This window comes from Corylus avellana, chromosome 4 (assembly GCF_965113065.1).
Source record: "Corylus avellana chromosome 4, dhCorAvel1.hap1.2, whole genome shotgun sequence".
Lineage (NCBI taxonomy): Eukaryota > Viridiplantae > Streptophyta > Magnoliopsida > Fagales > Betulaceae > Corylus > Corylus avellana.
The window spans coordinates 8,984,027-9,002,572 of NC_142493.1; the positions used below are offsets into that span (position 1 = coordinate 8,984,027).

Consider the following 18,546-nt stretch of genomic DNA (forward strand, 5'->3'; position numbering starts at 1 on the left):
ACATCAAGCTAACAAGATAAGCATTGATGTGATAAGGTAGCTATCTACGATTATTGATACAATTGGAGATTTGTTACAATCAACCACAAGAGATGTGGTTGAATGCAAATAGATTGCTTAATGGTTATTTGTTTGCATTACAAGATAGAAATAAGAGTTACAGTAGGAGTAGGAAGCTTATGGCTGCTGGAGACTGCGCTCGAGCGCTTTAGTGATTAGGCTCGAGCGCACTCGTGATGCAAAGTAGCCGTTGCTAGTGCGCTCGAGCTCTTTGGTGAGTACGCTTGAGCGCATTGTTGATTTGTTATTGAAACAGTGGACAATTGATCTCCTTCCTTAACAGAAGGGATGGAGGTGAGGCTTGGTGATTCAGCTAGTTTTTTTGACACATGTTGTCCTGGAAATTTGAGTGGGAGATGGGTGAGAGGGGTTTGGAAAGCAGTGGAGTTGTTGCAGCCATGGATGAATATGACGAGCTAGAGATGTAGGGAAATGATGAATGAATGTGAATATAAAGGAGCAAGAAAGGGTGATTTAATTTTTTTCACAAGGATCAGATTTATGCTCTTGGATAAAAATAAAAAATAAAAATAAAGGATCACTTTGATATCTTGTCGGATCAAGTTGCTTGGGGAAAATATTATTTTTTCAACAAAGTTGGTTGTCTATGTGGAGAGATCTAGGGAAATAAGTGCATGTGGAAAATATTATTGTTTTCTCAAAGTTGCTTTGAGAATAGACCATACACTTACACATGTCTCAGAGCATTAAAACGTTTTAGATGAGTTCTCATTGTGTTAATCATGCTTGGAGGGTAAAATTATTGATTGAGATTTTTTATTTTTTATTTTTATGTAAAAGGGTATGGGTTAATAATGTGATTGAGTTAGTACATACATATGTATGTGGCCTTATAATTTTCTTAGTACGAGTAGATTACGTAGGATTGTATAACTGTAATTATTCACTATTTACGATATGCATATTTAGATTTGGATAGCAGTTTTGTGGTATATATATATATAATAAATTCACCAAAACAACTTGGTTTTGGTTTTTAATATCAAAATGACATTTTGCATTTGTTATAGGGTTTAGTATTTTTTTTCTTTTCTCATATCTCACGTACTCACACCCACGTTGTGATGCTAGGGCTTAAAAAACATTAAAATGTGCCCAAAACACCAAAAATCAGCTAAAATTATTTTCAAAATGATTTAAAGTATGATCTAATAGACATCTAAAGAAGACTCAAAAAACTAAAATAAGACCCGAAATCCCATTACATGATATGCGGTTAGCGGAAAATAACTGCACTATGCATGTATAGCCCTAGGACTATGAGTATTTCATCACGAATAATTACTCTAAATACGGTTATGTATAGTATACCTAATGTGTTGGAATGTTGAAATCTTTGAAAAGTTCAAAAAGTTTTGGGCCGAAGGTGAAAAGCGATTAGGTAAATACCTACAAGCTGATTTCTCCCTTTATTTAAAATCATAAAAGGCGCAATCCAAGTAAAAAGAAAAGAACATACAAGAAATACATCTAGCTAGCTATATATATAACTAGCTAGAATTTTTTTTTTTTTGTTCTTTTCTAAAATTCAAGCAAATTAGGATATAGCATAAATCAGCTGCCCGATGGAAGCCTTTTACATAACATCATTGGAAATCCGTATGCGATCCAAGCTGGCTTTACCATAAAGCTTGTTGCTTTGGTGAAGTCCCAAGTAATCTTTATATTTGATCTCAATGTATTTTGGTTGGCTGCTTTCCTTCTTCACCAACTCTGGTGATGGGCCGATAACGGTGTCGAGTGGTGGCCCATTCACAATGGCCAGAGAAATCCTTGTAGCTTTCTTGTTAACTACTGCTCGATGTACATTGCTCTTGCACTTCCCATTACTCACAACCTAATTCAACACAAATCAATTTTGTAATAATAATTATGAATTAAAAACGAGATATTAAAAAAACAATTGAATATATATATTCAAATTTAATTAATAATTAAATTTATGATCATCACCTCAAGTTGATCGGAAGTGTTGACTAGAAGGGAGTTGGGCAGGGCATGCACGTTGACTCACTTGCCATTGCGTTTTAATTGGAGGCCACCGATTCCATTCTGTGTGACGAGAGTCAAGAGGCCGTGATCTGAGTGAGGCGACATAAATCTTTATCTCTTTCTCTGTTTGAAAACTTTTCATTTCATTTCTCTCTCTCTCTAAGAAAGAATACTAACTTAACCATTGGAATGTTCCTAAGAGGGACCAATAAATTTTAGTCAACTTTTTTTGTTTTTTTTTTTGTGCAAGAGCTTTCTTGCCCGTTCAGCCATTTGAAAATTTGCTCTAACAATGACAATGATATTTTAATATAAATGAAGTTATGTTTATGTCGACCTTAGTATCTTGCTTATCTCAAATGTGAGGTTGTGGTTTCCAAAGATTATATGTGAGTGTGTGAATATTGAGGGAAAATTTTTGTTTTCCCTTTATCCCTCTAAAGCACCATCAGATCAAAATTTAATATTAATTCATTCCAAATTCAATGGTAATTTTAAAATTCAAATCATCTCTGGGTGCTTAAGAGAAGAATCAAAAATCTTCATTCTAACATTACTTAAAAAAATATACATATAACTTTTGTCACTAGTTCCTAGTGGGTATACGTTATTCTGATCACGTTCAGTGATAGTTAGCCATAATTAGTCGCCCCCTTCTACTTACAAAACTGTTTCAAAATAAATGTCCTCACGTACCTGAATCCAGCAGGTTTGTTGGGGAAGTGAAGGTGATGAGGATGTTGAATGATGACCTTCAAAAAATCCCTCCAGAAGAAAACCTTGTCGAATGACGTGTTGAAGCTTGTTCCGGACTTGATTGTGTCCAACACATTCTTCCCTTAGAATTCTTTCTTCTCCTCCTCCGTCAGATCAAAAAATCCTCTGAAGATCCGCGGCCATTGGCCATCGGCCCTCCAATGCGCCACCACGCTCCTCCGCCAGTTTCTGTTCATGCCACACGCGCCTCCACAGCCATGGCAGAGCTTCACGCTCCACTCCAAACGACAGATTAGACGCCTCCGAGTCCAAATCCGAAAAGATCTGGAGCGTCCAAGCTTCCACTCGCCACACGTGCCGCCATAGCCATGATAGAGCTTCACTATTACGAGCCTAGTATTGTAGTCCTATTCCAATAAGGAGGTGTACTCCACTATAGGTTAATAGTAGTATTTTAGTCCTATCCTAATAAGGAGACTTAGTCCTATCCTAATAAGGAGACTTTCTCCACTACCGTGTAGGTCAAGTAAGGATATTCTCTTTTATTTTCCTAGTCTAGGTAGTATTACTTTTACAAATCCTCGAGGGATTTGACCTAAATTGTAGTTCTATTTAAACCCATGTTTGGGGTGCAATGAAGCATGCAAAATTAATTCTTAAACTTAGTGTTTGGAGGCCTAGGAACCTCTGATTTCCTATCGTTAATTATTTAGGGAAAATAGGTCGGAATAAGAAGCAAGAACCTACTTCTTTTCCGGTTGACAGGCAAATTACACGTTTAGTTACGAATTCTCGTAACAATTTGGTATCAGAGCCAAGTTCATTTCCAATGGCGGACCAAAGAATGGAATGTGTGGAGCAGCAAATTTCCAACTTGCAGAAGATGTTTGAAGGCTTCATGAAATCCTTGACAGAGCAGACAAAGAAGTTGGTGGAAACAATAGACGATGTGCGGAGCAAAGGGAAGAGCGAGTTAGAAGAAAAGTCCATAGCCAGAAACCACGGAAAAAATTCCACTTCTAGTTCAATTGTGTCGAAAAATAGCTAAACTGGATTTTCCTAAATATAACGGGGAGATTAACCCCACAAGCTGTATCTGTAGGGTTGAGAAATTCTTCAAATTTAAACAAATAGAAGATGAGGAGAAATTACCTTTAGCAGCGTATCATCTAGAATCAAAAACGCAGATGTGGTTTCAACTCTTCAAAGAAAGCGAGGAGTTTTTGACTTGGGAGTCCCTAAAGGCGGCTCTCCAGATTCGCTACGGACCAACGGTGTTTGACGACCACTTCGGTGAACTCACCAAATTACAACAAACAGGATCGGTGAAGGAGTACCAACTCCAATTCGAACATCTACTTAGGTGACTGGGTAAGTTAACAACTCAACACCAGTTAGGCTGCTTTGTAAGTGGATTAAAAGGGAAGTTAAGAACTGAGGTGCAAGCCGCACGACCCACCATGGTGACGGAGGCCATTGGGTTGGCACGATTGTATGAAGAAAAAAATTGGAGTCTAAAAAAAACCCCAAATTCAGAGGACAAACGCACAACCCAGTGGGCAGCAACCCCCCCTCTTCCATCTACAAATTTAACCCGAAGCAAGCCACCACCCACCCGACGGTTGTTGCTTAAGGAGATACAAGGCCGAAGAGCCCAAGGATTATGCTTCAATTGTGATAAAAATTTGTTCTTGGCCATAGGTGCAAAAAATTGTTTTTGATTGAAGGGGTCTATGAGGATGAAGAAAATTGGGAGGAGACAAACTCAAATGAGTTTGAAGGAAGGAGGGCCGACGAACCAGTAATCTCCTTCCATGCCATCACCAGAACACCCTTGTCACAGATGATGCAAGTGAAGGGGGCACTAGGAAGCCACAGATTGAGAGTGTTGATGGATACCGGGAGCACCCACAACTTCCTCAACTCCCATGTGGCGGCACAGCTGGGTCTAAGTCCCATCCACACCAGATTGCTGCAGGTCACGGTGGCGAACAGCGAGCGCATGAGCTGCTTCGGTCAGTGTGCAGGGATGCTTCTGAAGATCCAGGGAGAGGAATTTGTGATTGATTTCTTCAACCGTACCTTAGAAATGTACCAATTCACAAGTGGCAAACCCAAAGATTGGGTCAAGTGGTTATCTTGGGTTGAGTATACACACAATACTAGTTATCATGCTAGTACTGGCAAGACCCCTTTTGAGGTGGTATACGGCTGACGTCCTCCCACATTACTATCTTATATCCTAGGGACTGCGAGAGTGGAAGCAGTGGAACATGATCTATTAGAAAGAGATCAGCTGCTCAAAGATGTGAGACTCAAGTTGCAAGTGGCTCATAATAGAATGAAACAGATCTATGATCACAGGCACCATGAACGTACCTTTTAGCCTGGTGATCATGTGTATGTTTGCCTCCAACCCTATAGGCAACATTCCTTGGAGAAGCAGTCAAACATGAAGCTAGCGGCCAAGTTCTATGGACCATATCGCGTGTTGGAGCGTATTGGTGAAGTAGCTTATCGGGTGGAATTACCTGCAGAGTCCAAGGTTTATTCTGTTTTCCATGTATCGTTACTTAAAATTAAGGTGGGCAGCCAAGTCACCGCAAGTACCATTATTCCTGAAGTTAGCAATGGGAACAAACAACTTTAGCCTCAAGCTGTCTTAGAGTACCGTGGTAACACTAGCAACAGGGAAGTCCTCATCCATTGGCAGGGATTCAATCCAGTAGACGCTACTTGGGAAGACTTCTCCAACATGAAGGCTCGTTTTCCAGATTTTGTCCTTGAGGACAAGGACACACTCAACGGGGGAAGAATGTTACAAGCCTAGTATTGTAGTCTTATTCCAATAAGGAGGTGTACTCCACTATAGGTTAATAGTAGTATTTTAGTCCTATCCTAATAAGGAGACTTTCTCTACTACCGTGTATGTTAAGTAAGGATATTCTCTTTTATTTTCCTAGTCTAAGTAGTATTACTTTTACAAATTCTAGAGGGATTTGACCTAAATTGTAGGTCTATTTAAACCCATGTTTGGGGTGCAATGAAGCATGCAAATTTAATTCTCAAACCTAGTGTTTGGAGGCCTAGGAACCTCTGATTTCCTACCGTTAATTATTTAGAGAAAATAGGTCGGAATAAGAAGCAAGATCCTGCTTCTTTTCCGATTGAAAACGAATTTGACACGTCACCATTTAGAAAACAAAAAAAAAAAAAAAAAAAAAAATTGACAACTTTAGTAACGTGTCACATTTGACACATTACCAATAGGCACTGGGAATATGCGCTAGCTGGTTCCCTCTTTTTCTCTTTTGTTTTCTTCTTCCTTCTTTTTTCTTCCTCCCGGTGCGCTTTTTCTCTTTTCTTTCTTCTTTCTTCTTCTCTTTTTCTCTCTTTTGCTCTCACACCCATGGCAGCTCTCTCTTTTCTCAGATGGGAAGAAGAAAAAGAAAGGGACAAGAGAGAAAGAAGAGAAGATAAGAAGAAAATGAAAAAGAGAAGAGAATATCTGATTTTTTTTTTTTTTTTTTTTGGTTGGGTTTGGGATTTTGGAACTTTTTTTGCTGTTGGGTTTGGGTGTTTGAAATTTTTCTGGGTCTGAATTTTTTGGTTGGTTTGGTTTAATTTTTCAGGTTGAATTCACTTGGGGAACGGACTTTGTATACTCTAATGGGTAATTTTTCTGATTTTTCTAGTTGATTTTTCTGTCATTTGTCTTAGCTTTTAAACCTATTGATTTTTCTGGTTCTTTGGTGTTGCAGGTTTTTGATTTTTGGTACTCTCCAACTCCACATAGTGAGTGAGTAGTAAAATTAGATTCTAAGTTCAAAACTTTTGAAAGTTTTTGCTTAAATTAATTTTTGCTGCTGGGTTTGAATCTGTTGATCTATTCCAAGTTCAATTAATTTTCTTTTGTCAATTAAATTTTCATTTGCTGGGTATGGATTTTTGAAAATCAAATTCGAATCTGATTTTTTTTTTTGAAATCTGGGTTTGGAATTTTGAAAATCAGATTCGAATACGATTTTATTTGAAATCGGGGTTTGGGATTTTGAAAATAATTTTCGAATATGATTTTATTTGAAATCTGGGTTTAGAATTCCATGATATTATTTGAAAAAAAAAATTCTGGAAATAAATTTGAAATCAAAATTTTATTATTATTTTTTGTAATAATTTTTTAAACTTTTGTAATGTGTCAAGTTTGACATGTCACCAATTTAGTAACGTGGCAAGTTTGACACGTCACCCTTTAACTGCCACACAAGTTACTAACCATTAGTAACGTGTCAACAAGCTTGACACGTCACTAACAGGCTGTTACCAAAAAATCATATTTTGCAGTGCCACCTGGCTAAGGACATAAAAATGAAGTGTTTACAGTCAGGAGTGCATACCACCTTGCTAAGGACATAAAAATGAAGGATGCTGGGGGTAGCTCCGCTTCTAAGGTTTTGAGCACACTTTGTGATGCGGCAATGGATAGTAATGAACAAGAAAATAGCAAGTAGAAGGGATAAATATTTCTAAGATTGTGAGACTATCACAAGAATCAAAGAAACCTTCTCAAATCAATAGATGCTCTTTATAAATTTAAGGAAAAGTAATGAAGAAACTCAACTCTAAGTATTCTTATTGAGAAAACCAAATAATAATCATAAACTGAGTTTGCTAGAGGCTATAAGCATGTATTTATAGCCTCCAATACTCCTAATACTACTAAAACACGGAATAGGGACTTTCAAAACCCTAATCCTAGCAAGACAAGGAAAGAAGGTCGGTTTAAAGCGAAATAAATGCGGAAAAAGTAACATAGCGCCTCGAGTGCGCTCGATCGCAGGTAAGCTTGTGCTCGATCGCACTTCTAGGGACTAGGTGCGCTCGAGCATGCGATTGTTCGCAGTTACAGGGACGTATCAATCGCAATTCCAAAGACGACCTTCAAACTCCAGAGGTTGGACGCTCGATCGCAGTTCCAAGAATTCCCTTTTTTGCAGTGCGAGTCTGGGATCGCGTCACCATCTTCATGTGTATGTCCACACTACCATCCATTCCCGTCTTCTTCATGAAATCCTAAACAATTCAATCTACATCATCCTCCCCAGGTTGGAGAGAATTCGCCCTTGAATTCGCATCCTCATCCGAAGAATCTTCTATGAACAGGATAAGGTGTTTGACATTAAAGACATCAGACGTCTTAATATGGCTAGGCAACTTCAATCGATAAGCATTCGAATTGATCTTCTCTGTAATCTCTACTGGACCAATCTTGCGAGCAGCCAACTTGTTGTATTCTCCCACCAAAAACCTATCTTTAGTCAGCACAGCCCACACAAAATCTCCTTCCTCAAATTCTACAGCCCGGCGTTTCTTATCCGCATCCGCCTTATACTTTGCTGTGGACTCTTGTAAATTTTGAATGGTGAACTTGTGACCCTCTTGTATCTGGGCTATTAAGTCTTCGGCCTTACCATGTGGTCACTTCAAATCTGGAATAGGCACCAAATCCAATGGGGCACGAGGGTTATTCCCAGAAATGATGGTGAATGGGCTAAGGCCGGTACTTCGGTTAGTTGAACAGTTGTAGGCGAACTCGACTTGGAACAATTTCTGGTCCCACGACTTGAGGTGTTCCCCCACCAAACTCCGAAGCAAGGCTCCCAATGAGTGGTTGACTACCTTTGTTTGCCCATCCGTCTGTGGATGGTAGGCGCTGCTAAAGTCAAGCTTAGTACGGGACAATTGCCACAAACATCGCCAAAAGTGGCTAAGGAACTGTGTGTCTCGGTTGGAAACAATGGACAATGGTAGCCCATGGAGGCAGTAGACCTTTTGGAAATACAAATGTGCCACATTTACCGCATCGGCTATCTTCTTACAAGCAATGAAATGCACCACTTTAGTGAATCTATCAACAACCACAAAGATAGAGTCGTTACCTCTTTGGGTCTTTGGTAAGCCCAACAGGAAGTTCATGCTCACATTGGTCCATGGCCTCGTTGGAATGGGAATTGGCATATATAAGCCAACATTGGTAGCCGACCCCTTGGACACTTGACAAATTCGGCAATTTTTCACCAATCTTTCCTCATGCTTGGCCAATAGAACTGGTCCGCCACCAGTTGTAATGTTTTATCCCACCCCATGTGCCCTTCATTGTGGCATTATTGGATAATCTTCAACCGCAGGCTACCTTCAGAAATGCACAATTGCGTACCTCTGAAAAGGAAACCATTGTACAAGCCAATGTCATCTCTCACCCCTAAGGATACCTCTCCAACAAGAGGACCAAAAAATGGATCAATAGACAAAGAATCTTTTAATAAGTCAAAGCCTATTACCTCCGACTTCATAGTGGTCAACAGGGATGATTTCCGACTGAGGGCATTGGCAACTTTGTTCAATGCTCCCGACTTGTGCTTGATTGTAAATGAGAATTGTTGGACAAAGGCGGCCCATTTAGCATGTCGGGATGACAACTTATCTTGGCTATTAAGGTGCTTGAGGGCTTCATGATCCGAATAAAAGATGAAGTCGTTGTAGGCGCAGTATGAGCTCCAATGTTTCAGTGCTTGCGCTAATGCATAAAACTCAATATCATATGTGCTATAATTAAGTTGTGCATTCTTCAATTTCTCACTGAAATAAGCCACAGCCTTGCCCCTTTGGCTGAGTACCGCCCCAATGCCTCTCTTCGAGGCATCACAATGTAACTCAAAGGGTAAGTCAAAATTTGGAAGGACTAGTAATGGAGTTGTTGTCAACTTTGCCTTGATCAACTCGAAGGCGGTAGTGGCTGCATCACTCCACAAAAATTTTCCCGCCTTCATACACTCCATAAGCGGCGCTAAGATGGTGCTAAAATTCTGAATAAAATGCCGATAAAAAGAGACTAACCCATGGAAGCTACGTACCTCATGTAGTGTAGTTAGGAGAGGTCAATCCCAAACTGCTGCGACCTTTGACTCATCCACCGCCAACCCATCTTTGGACACTACGTATCTAAGAAAAAGGACCGAATTGATCATGAAGGAACACTTAGCCGGCGCGGCATAAAATTTTTCTCGGCGGAACACATCTAATTCCTCCCGTATATGTCGAAGGTGTTCCTCTGCGGTGGAGCTATATATGAGGATGTCATCAAAGTAGACGACTACAAACTTCCCGATGAATGGGCGGAATGCTTGATTCATCACCCTCATAAAGGTGCTAGGAGCATTGGACAACCCAAACGGCATCACCAACCATTCATAGAGCCCTTCTCGCATTTTGAACGCAGTCTTCCATTCATCACCTACCTGCACCCGAATTTGGTGGTACCACTCTTCAAATCCAGCTTCGTGAACACCGTTGCCCCACTCAATTGATCCAATAAGTCATCCAAATGAGGGATAGGGAAGCGGTACCTTACGGTGATTTTATTGATGGCACGACTATCTACGCACATCCTCCAGGTTCCATCCTTCTTAGGCGTGAGCAATGCGAGGACTGCACATGGGCTTAAGCTCTCATGGATATGCCTTTTGACGAGAAGTTCTTCCACTTGTCACCTCAAATCTTCATACTCCTTGGGACTCATGCGGTAGTGTAGTCGGTTGGGAAGACTAGAACCGAGCACCAAATTAATTTGGTGTTGAATGTCACGAAGGGGTGGTAGGTCCTTGGGTAACTCTACTGGGAACACATCTAAAAATTCTTCTAACAAACCCTTAACCACAGCCAGCACCTCCTCCGTAGAACCACACTCTTTGCCTTATAATAGGTACACACAATCCGAATCGAGCATATCCTTAATGAACTCATGCTTAGCTAACCACGTTTGACCTGCCCCTTTAGAAGGTTTGGAATCTTCTTTGGGATTTGGAAGGAGAGTAAGTTTTACATTGTCCACCAAAAAATTATAGGCGCTTTTCCTCCCGTCGTGATGAACACTCTAATCATATTGCCATGGCCTTCCAAGTAATAAATGGCATGCATCCATGGCCACCACATCACACCTTCTTCTTTCTCTATACTTATTCCCAATCAAAAAATTCACAAGGCAACGTTTGGATACTATTATCTCGTTTCCTTTCTTAAGCCACTCCAAGCGATACGGTGCAGGGTGTTTCTCCGTTCCAATGCCCAATTTCCGGACTGCTTCCTCTGCTACTACGTTCTCACAACTGCCCCCATCAACGACAAGCTTGCACCCTTTGCCCCCAATTGTTCATGTTGTCTGAAACAAATTATGGCATTGGCCATCGTCGCTCTCCGCCTTCCGGGGTGTAAAACACACCCTCCTAAGCATTAATAGAGGGCTGTCATCCCCCGTAATAAATTCTTCATCCACCCCACCATAGTCGTTGAAGACCGCTTCTTGCTCATCCTCCTCGCCTTGTTCTCCGAAGGCATCTCCTGAGTCGATGAGTAGCCCTTTATCATACCTTTCCCCTTTGCGGCAATCCACCATCCGGTGGCCCGATTCTCCACACTTAAAACATTTAGGCCCATTGGATGATGCAGCTCGGGTTGGTGGTCCCGTTGTGGTTGGGGTACGGCCTTGACTTGGAGTTGGAGTGGTGCTGCGCGCAGTGAATGGCCCACTTGACCAATTTGTGTTGCCCCCGGTTCCTCGACCGAATCTTCCAAAAGGCCCTCTAGAAGCCGTCCTTTCTAGCAATAGAGCCCGTTGATGGGCCTCGGACACATTAGTGGGATCAAAGAGGTTTAGGGAATCTTGAATTTATTGGCGCAAACCTCCAATGTATCGTGACACGAGTTGGTCGTTTGTTTCGGCTAGATCCATGCGAGTGATGTAGTTCTAGAATTTTTTCCGTATATTCATCCATAGACTTCAAACCTTGGCTCAAATTTCGTAGCTTTTGATACATGGTTCGGGTATAATTGTAGGGTAAAAAGGCCCGTCGCATATGCTTTAACAGTTTCTCCCACTTGTTGATTTTCTTCTTGCCCTGCCGCTCTCTTGATTGCTTCAATTGCTGCCACCATGCCTCTCCTCTCCCTTAGAATTTGGTTGCGACCAAAGAAACTCATCGATCCTCGGGCACCCCATTGAAATCAAGAATCTTTCCAACTGCCACTACCCAATCCAAAAATTCTTCGAGTTGAAGACTCTTGTGGAATTCTGGAATATCGAGTTTGAAACCGCTCTCCCAGAAAAAGGGTTCCCAGTTTCATTCTGCGTACCTTGTTTGTCTTCCCCATCCGAGCTGGGCGGTGAGGGTTGGTGGTGACGCTCACAGTGGAACTCCGGATTGGCCAATCGTGTATTGGCGGCTGCAAGTTGGCCCTCAATTCTGCGATTGTGTCCTCCATAAGTTTGCTAGAGGCTATAAGCATGTATTTATAGCCTCCAATACTCCTAATACTACTAAAACATGGAATAGGGACTTTCAAAACCCTAATCCCAACAAAACAAGGAAAGAAAGTGAGTTTAAAGCGAAATAAATGCAGAAAAAGTAACATAGCGGCCCGAGTGTGCTCAATCGCAAGTAAGCTTGCGCTTGATGGCACTTCCAGGGACTAGGTGCACTCGAGCATGCGATCGTTTGCAGTTACAGGGACATATCGATCGCAATATCGGAGACGACTTTCAAACTCCAGAGGTTGGACGCTCGAGCGCAGGCACCGTGCGCCCAATCGCAGTTCCAGGAACTCCCTTTTCTGCAGCGTGAGTCTGGGATCGCGTCACCATCTTCCGGGGTATGTCCACACTACCATGCATTCCCGTCTTCTTCATGAAATCCCAAACACTTCAATCTACATCACTTTGGAAGAAGATTTTGAGTATTAATGGGCCGCGGGTAGTGAAGATGTTCCTATGGAAGGAGTGTAGTAATATTCTCCCCACAAAAGAGAATTTGTATAAACGTAAAATTACTAATGATCCTCTTTGTGTGATATGTCATATGTGGACTGGAAGTAGAAAAAATTGGGCATGTGCTCTAGAGCTGTGGTTTAGCCAAGGATGTCTGGCTAGAGTGTGGCAGGAAAATTTAGAAGTGCACAAGTGACTAAGACGATTTCCTCAATATTTTGGAGAAGCTCGTGGGGAAGCTAGAGACAGAGGAGATGGAGTTCGTAGCTTGCTTGGCAAGACCGGTGTGGTTGAGGCGAAACAAGATGGCTTACGGAGAGGAGTTCTATCCCCATCCAAAGTAATTCAGCAAGCAACAGGTCAGTTGAAGGATTTTGCAGATGCGGAATGAAGGGGCTGTAGAGGGGACCCAACCCCAACTGATGCTGGAAATTACGACGTGGAGATGACCTCCAAAAGAGTTTCTCAAATGCAACTGGGATGCGGCTATAGACCCGGAGAGAAAATGCATGGGAGGGGGCATCATCATCTGTGACCATGAAGGTAGTGTGCTTGCAATGAAGTGTATGGTTAGACCATACATCTTTGACCCTGCGTCCGCTGAGGCAAAAGCTGCTTAGGCTGCTGTGGAGCTGTGATGTCAATTGCAATTCACAAAGGTTATGTTTGAGGGGGGCTCAATGGAGGTGGTTGTAGTTTTAAGGAAGGAAGAGGCATGCTGGAATCGATTTGGGCACCTACTACACGACGCAAAAATCATGCTTCAGAGCTTGGAGGATTGGAAGGGCCAACACGTCAGAAGAACAGCCAATGACAAAGCCCATAATCTAGCTAAATTGGCAGTGTCTTATTGAGAGGATCATTTATGGCAGGATTTTTTCCCCTCTATTTAAAGGGATGCTTTGTAGCTTTCGAGCTTGGTCTTTTCAGTTATGATATTTTTGAGTCCCAATTCAAAAAAAAAAAAAAAGAAAAAAAAAAAAAAAAAAAAGAAAAAAAAGAAAAAGATAATCATAATACTATTAGCAGCACTTTTCCTCTACACGAGCGATGAAGGATTCAACAAAGCAAACGACAAAATAAAACCTGTACTTCTATCTTGTAATGCCTACCCCGATAAAATGAGCGTTTTTGTTGGCTGTCAACACGCAGTAAAAGACTACAGTTTAAATCACGTCAACTGTACCTTTTGTTAATAAAGTTTATTGAAACGGTGCATTTTTAATAAAAAAATTAACGCACCGTTTTGTTCATCATCTTCTCCTTCTTTGTTACATGCGTGCAGGGGCGAAGTAGCTGGTCAAAAAGTTATAAGAATGTCATTTAGATACCATTTTGATATGAGAGTTCTGCAATATTTTTGTCTTCGTCCCCCCTCAATTTCTGCCTTCGTCTCCCCTTCACAGATGAGAATATTTGAATGAAGATGATAAGCCATGGGAGATGGAGGATTGTAGAGGCTATGGACGAGAAATACTCCAGAGAGATCGAGGGAGAGAAACTGAGAGAGAGTGAGAGAGAATGTAGAGAAATCTGGGAAGATTAGACAAAATAAGGAAAGAGTAGGTGGGCCTTTGTTGACTAGGCAAATAGAGAAGAAAAAAAAAATGGATGTGGCTCGGATTCAAAAATAAGAACGCGTGTGGCTATGATTCAACCCACACAAATATTCTATGATTAAAAAAAAAAAAAAAATGTTAGGGATTTTTTTTTTTTTTTTTTTTTGTGTTATATTGTAGTCTTAATTAAATATTATTTTTCTAAAAATCATATGAGAAAAATAAGGACGAGTTTAATTTTTATTTTTTGTACTTTTATTTTTTGCATTGACTAAGAAGGGGCAAAGCAGGGAATTGATGGTTGCGACCTTTCTTTGCCAATTTTTCCCTTTTACTTTCCAAATCTTAAATTCTTCATCTAAACCTATCTCAAAATATGTCCAAGTCTCCATCGTAAAGAACAAATGAGCAAGAAACGGCGTGAGAGAGAGAACGATGAATGATGATTTATCATGATCCACTTGTGCTGATTGATGACTTGCGAGCACATCCCTAGCCTTTACGGCTGAACCAACTCCCCACAAGGTCATGTCTTGACCAAACCGACCTAAACCACTCCTTTAAGAACTATTGTGCTAGTGAAGACGAAACATCAATCATGTGTGCCTTATTCTCTCTCTGTTAAGATCTTAGTACCATTTTCCCACATAACAAAACCTAGTTCCACCCTACATACGTGGATTATAAGTTTACTTGGCCTATACTTTAATCTTCTTTAACATAGTGATCTTTTGAATATGGCTACTTGAGAGGGCTTTGATGTTTGAGTTGTTCAAAAAGTTTAGGAATGACTTCACTCAGACCCCTAAACTATTACATACTCTATGCATCTTAAAAATCTCATTAAATTTGAAAAACTCTCAATTTTACTTCTTAAACTTTCAATTTGATGCAATTGACTTCTTTATCAATTTTTGCCGTTAACCCTAACAGAAACTACTAAAAAGACCAAATAACCTTTCAATTTTTTTAATTTTTAATTTGAAATTTTATAAAAATGTCATGGGTATAATGATCATTTTATCACTTTCAACGTCCAGAAATTGATGGAGGGAGTACATTGCATCAAATGGAAAGATCAGGAGGTAAAACTGAGAGTTTTTAAAATTTGAGTTGTTTTCTCAAAACGAGTGGTAGTTTAGGAATTTAAAGTTAAGTTTCCTCAAAAATTTATTTTGAAACCAAAATTTATGTCTTAATTTTGTGGAAGTGTCGTTTACGATAATTCTAACTTGTGATTAGTATTCAGCATTGTGTTGGTTGCTAAAGCATAAATGATTCATTATTGCAATGAATTATCTTTTATAAGAATTGGTATAAATCCTAGCAATAAAAAAACATACCATAGATACGTGTGGTACAAATATCACTTGCATTAGAGGTACTGTCACATTGCCATAGCAAATTAAGTTTGTGAAAGGCAACATCGCATGGTTTTCTTTTATGAGCTGGAGACCGAAATGAGAGAAAAGAAAGCAGAAAAAAATCTTGAAGGTGGAGGCAAGTATTTTAGGCAGGCAAGATGCGAACATGATCCAAGCAGGATTTCGCATCAATCTGGTGGCTTTGCTGCAGATGCATGTATTCCTTATACTTCATTCCAGTGTATGCAGGTGCATTGTTTTCACGGTGTACCAACTCTCGTGCTGGGCCGACAACCGAGTCTAATGGCGGCCCAATAATTGTGGCCATCGATATTCTTGTAGCTTTTTCATTCACAAATGCCCGATGTACGACACTCTTGTACTTGCCGTTGCTCATAATCTTGCGTCAAACAATTTTCCCATTAGAAAATTCCAAAGAAAAAGACGATAATAAATTTATTAATATAAAATGCATGATTTGATATGGGATGCACCTCCATTTGATCGCCAATGTTAACGACGAATGCGTTGGGAGTGGAATTGACATTGACCCACTTGCTTTGATGCTGCACTTGAAGCCCAGAAATCTCATTTTGTATGAGGAGGGTCAACAGGCCGTGATCGGAATGCGGCGGCAACCCGATTGCTAGTTCCGGCTCCGGACAAGGTGGATACAAGTTCGCAATGAGTATTTGGAGACCCGATTCCATATTCATGGCGTTTTGTATGTAGGTGTCTCCCAATTCCAAGCTCATTGATATTCCTTTCAGCAACTCCATAGCTAATTCTCTGCTTCTTTTGCTGTACTCCAATGAAATCTCTCTGGTTGTAAAACATACAAGAGAAAAAGAGAAAAGTTATGCAATTTTATAGTTGATACGGTAGAATCTTCTCCAAACAATTTGAAGCTCATGATTACAAGTCAAGACTCAAGAGCCCTTGAATAATTAACTATACTCAAAGAGACCGCATTTTTGCAAAGGTTTGCAGACCATCCCTATAGATTGGGGGTGGTTAACGGCTTACCTTCAGAGGGTTGCCGAGAGTCCTATTTTGAAATAAGCTCCAAGTGATTTTAAAATGTTCTTAAAGCTCTATGTGATTTACAAAAATAACAAAGTCCATATTGAGGGTGGCCGAGAGTCGTGACCCACCCTAGCCATAATAAATTATATCAAATTTATTAACAAATCTATCAAATTTTTCTTTTGTTACGAAATTTGATAGTAAAAACTAATTTATTATTTTTGCATAACACATAAAGCTCTTATAATATTTTAAAATCAATAAACATACTACAAGTAAGTGAAACCACCCGACTAATTTTACGTTTTTTTACCAAATTATTATAATATAAGTAGTATGTTGTTGACAAACTACCCAATGATTCTTGAAGATTGTAAAATATCCCAGAAATGAACTGTAAACCTATCCATACCTGAAGGCAGCAGGCTTGGAAGGTGAATGAAATTGGGGATGTACAAAGAACTTGACAAAATCCCTCCAAAACAACACTTTATCCACTGAAGCATTAATGCTGGTGCCGCACCTGATTGAGTCCAACACATGCTTCCCCCCATACTCCCGCTTCTCCTCCTCTGTCAGATTGAAGAATTCTCCACACACGTCAGTCATCGCCTTCATCAGGCTCTCCGGCACACCGTGATTTATCACCTGATCATCTTACTAATTATCAACCTTAATACACATGATTTACTATGTAAACAGTATTTATTTATAGTAGTGAATGCTTTTACCATGAAGAAGCCCCAGTCTTGGCATGCTTTGCCGAGTTGATGGATGGTTTTGGATCGTTGATCAGGAGTACCGGAGGTGAGGAGAAAAAAGTCAATAATGGGGATTGACTCTTCTGGGTCATCTGAAACTGCTTCATCATTGGGGCTCCGAGTGAAGGTGTACTTGGGAGGGATGGAGGTGAGGCCAGGTGATTCAGCCAGTGCTTTGATGCTTATCATCTCCGGTACGGACGTTGCTGAATAGCACTATAGCAGAATAGGGGACGCCTTTAAGGTTTAGCCGCTGCTAAAAAATGGGTGGCCAAGATTTAGTTTGATAATGTTAACTCAAAATGATAAAATCAGTTATCATTTAATCAATATTTTAATATATTTTTTCACGCATATGCTCAAATAGGGCTGGCAAAACAAGTTTATGTGTCGGGTTCATGTCAACCTGATTAACCTCTCAATTTGTTTATGCTAACTCAAACACGACATGTTTGTTAAACTGGTCACGTGACCCATTTATGACACAAACCCGTTTAGCTTAACCTTAAAACTATATGTCGTGTTCATATCGGGTTCGTGGATCGTGAGTTAAATTGTCAATCCTAAATTAAGTTAAACTTAAAATTTACTTACAAAATAAATAATTATATTAAACGTGTTATAAACGAGTGACCTGTTTATGACTCGAGCTCGTTTAAATTAAACCCTAACATTAAAATTTGAATATTTAATTTAAATATGAGGTAAATTGACGGAGTCAATGTTCAAGTCCAAGACCTTTAATTCTGATACCATATTAAACTACCAATTATCCAAAAAGTTTAAGTTGATAAGAAGATGTAAATTTAATCATTTAATTATTACTTTAACACTTTCCCTTACGGGTGAAATTCAAACTCTCTTTTAATAGGTAAAACCCAACATGTGAAATATTTAATTAAAATGGGAGTCAAAGTTCAATCCGAAAGCTTTTGGCTTTGATACCATGTTAAATTATCACTTATCTTAAAAACTTAAGTCGATAAAAAAAAAAAAAAAAAATTAATAATTTAATCAACACTTTAATTGTTTGTAGGTGTCCTTACTCTATGGCTAATTTAACTTGTGGAAAAAGACATCTTCTTTTCAAAATAAAAAATTAAAAAAAAAAAAAAAAAAAAAACCTGCACATGGGAGAGAAGCCAGCAAGGGCTCCACAAACATCAAAGCAATTAGAAACTTGGACAGATTCAATTGCACTCTTCTTCTGTTGGACACTTTGAGTT

General features: G+C 39.8%; 1 protein-coding gene across 1 annotated transcript; it reads right to left on the reverse strand.

The window, feature by feature from the left end:
- Window positions 1–15,530: 15,530 nt before the first annotated feature.
- On the reverse strand, window positions 15,531–17,556 carry LOC132179556 (2-oxoglutarate-dependent dioxygenase 19). Its single transcript, XM_059592297.2, has 4 exons — window positions 17,291–17,556; window positions 16,972–17,207; window positions 16,028–16,355; window positions 15,531–15,933 (listed from the first exon to the last, which is right to left on the reverse strand). Exons 1-4 carry the CDS (start codon window positions 17,507–17,509, stop codon window positions 15,679–15,681), a joined length of 1,038 nt encoding a protein of 345 aa, XP_059448280.2. The 5' UTR covers window positions 17,510–17,556; the 3' UTR covers window positions 15,531–15,678.
- Window positions 17,557–18,546: the final 990 nt, after the last annotated feature.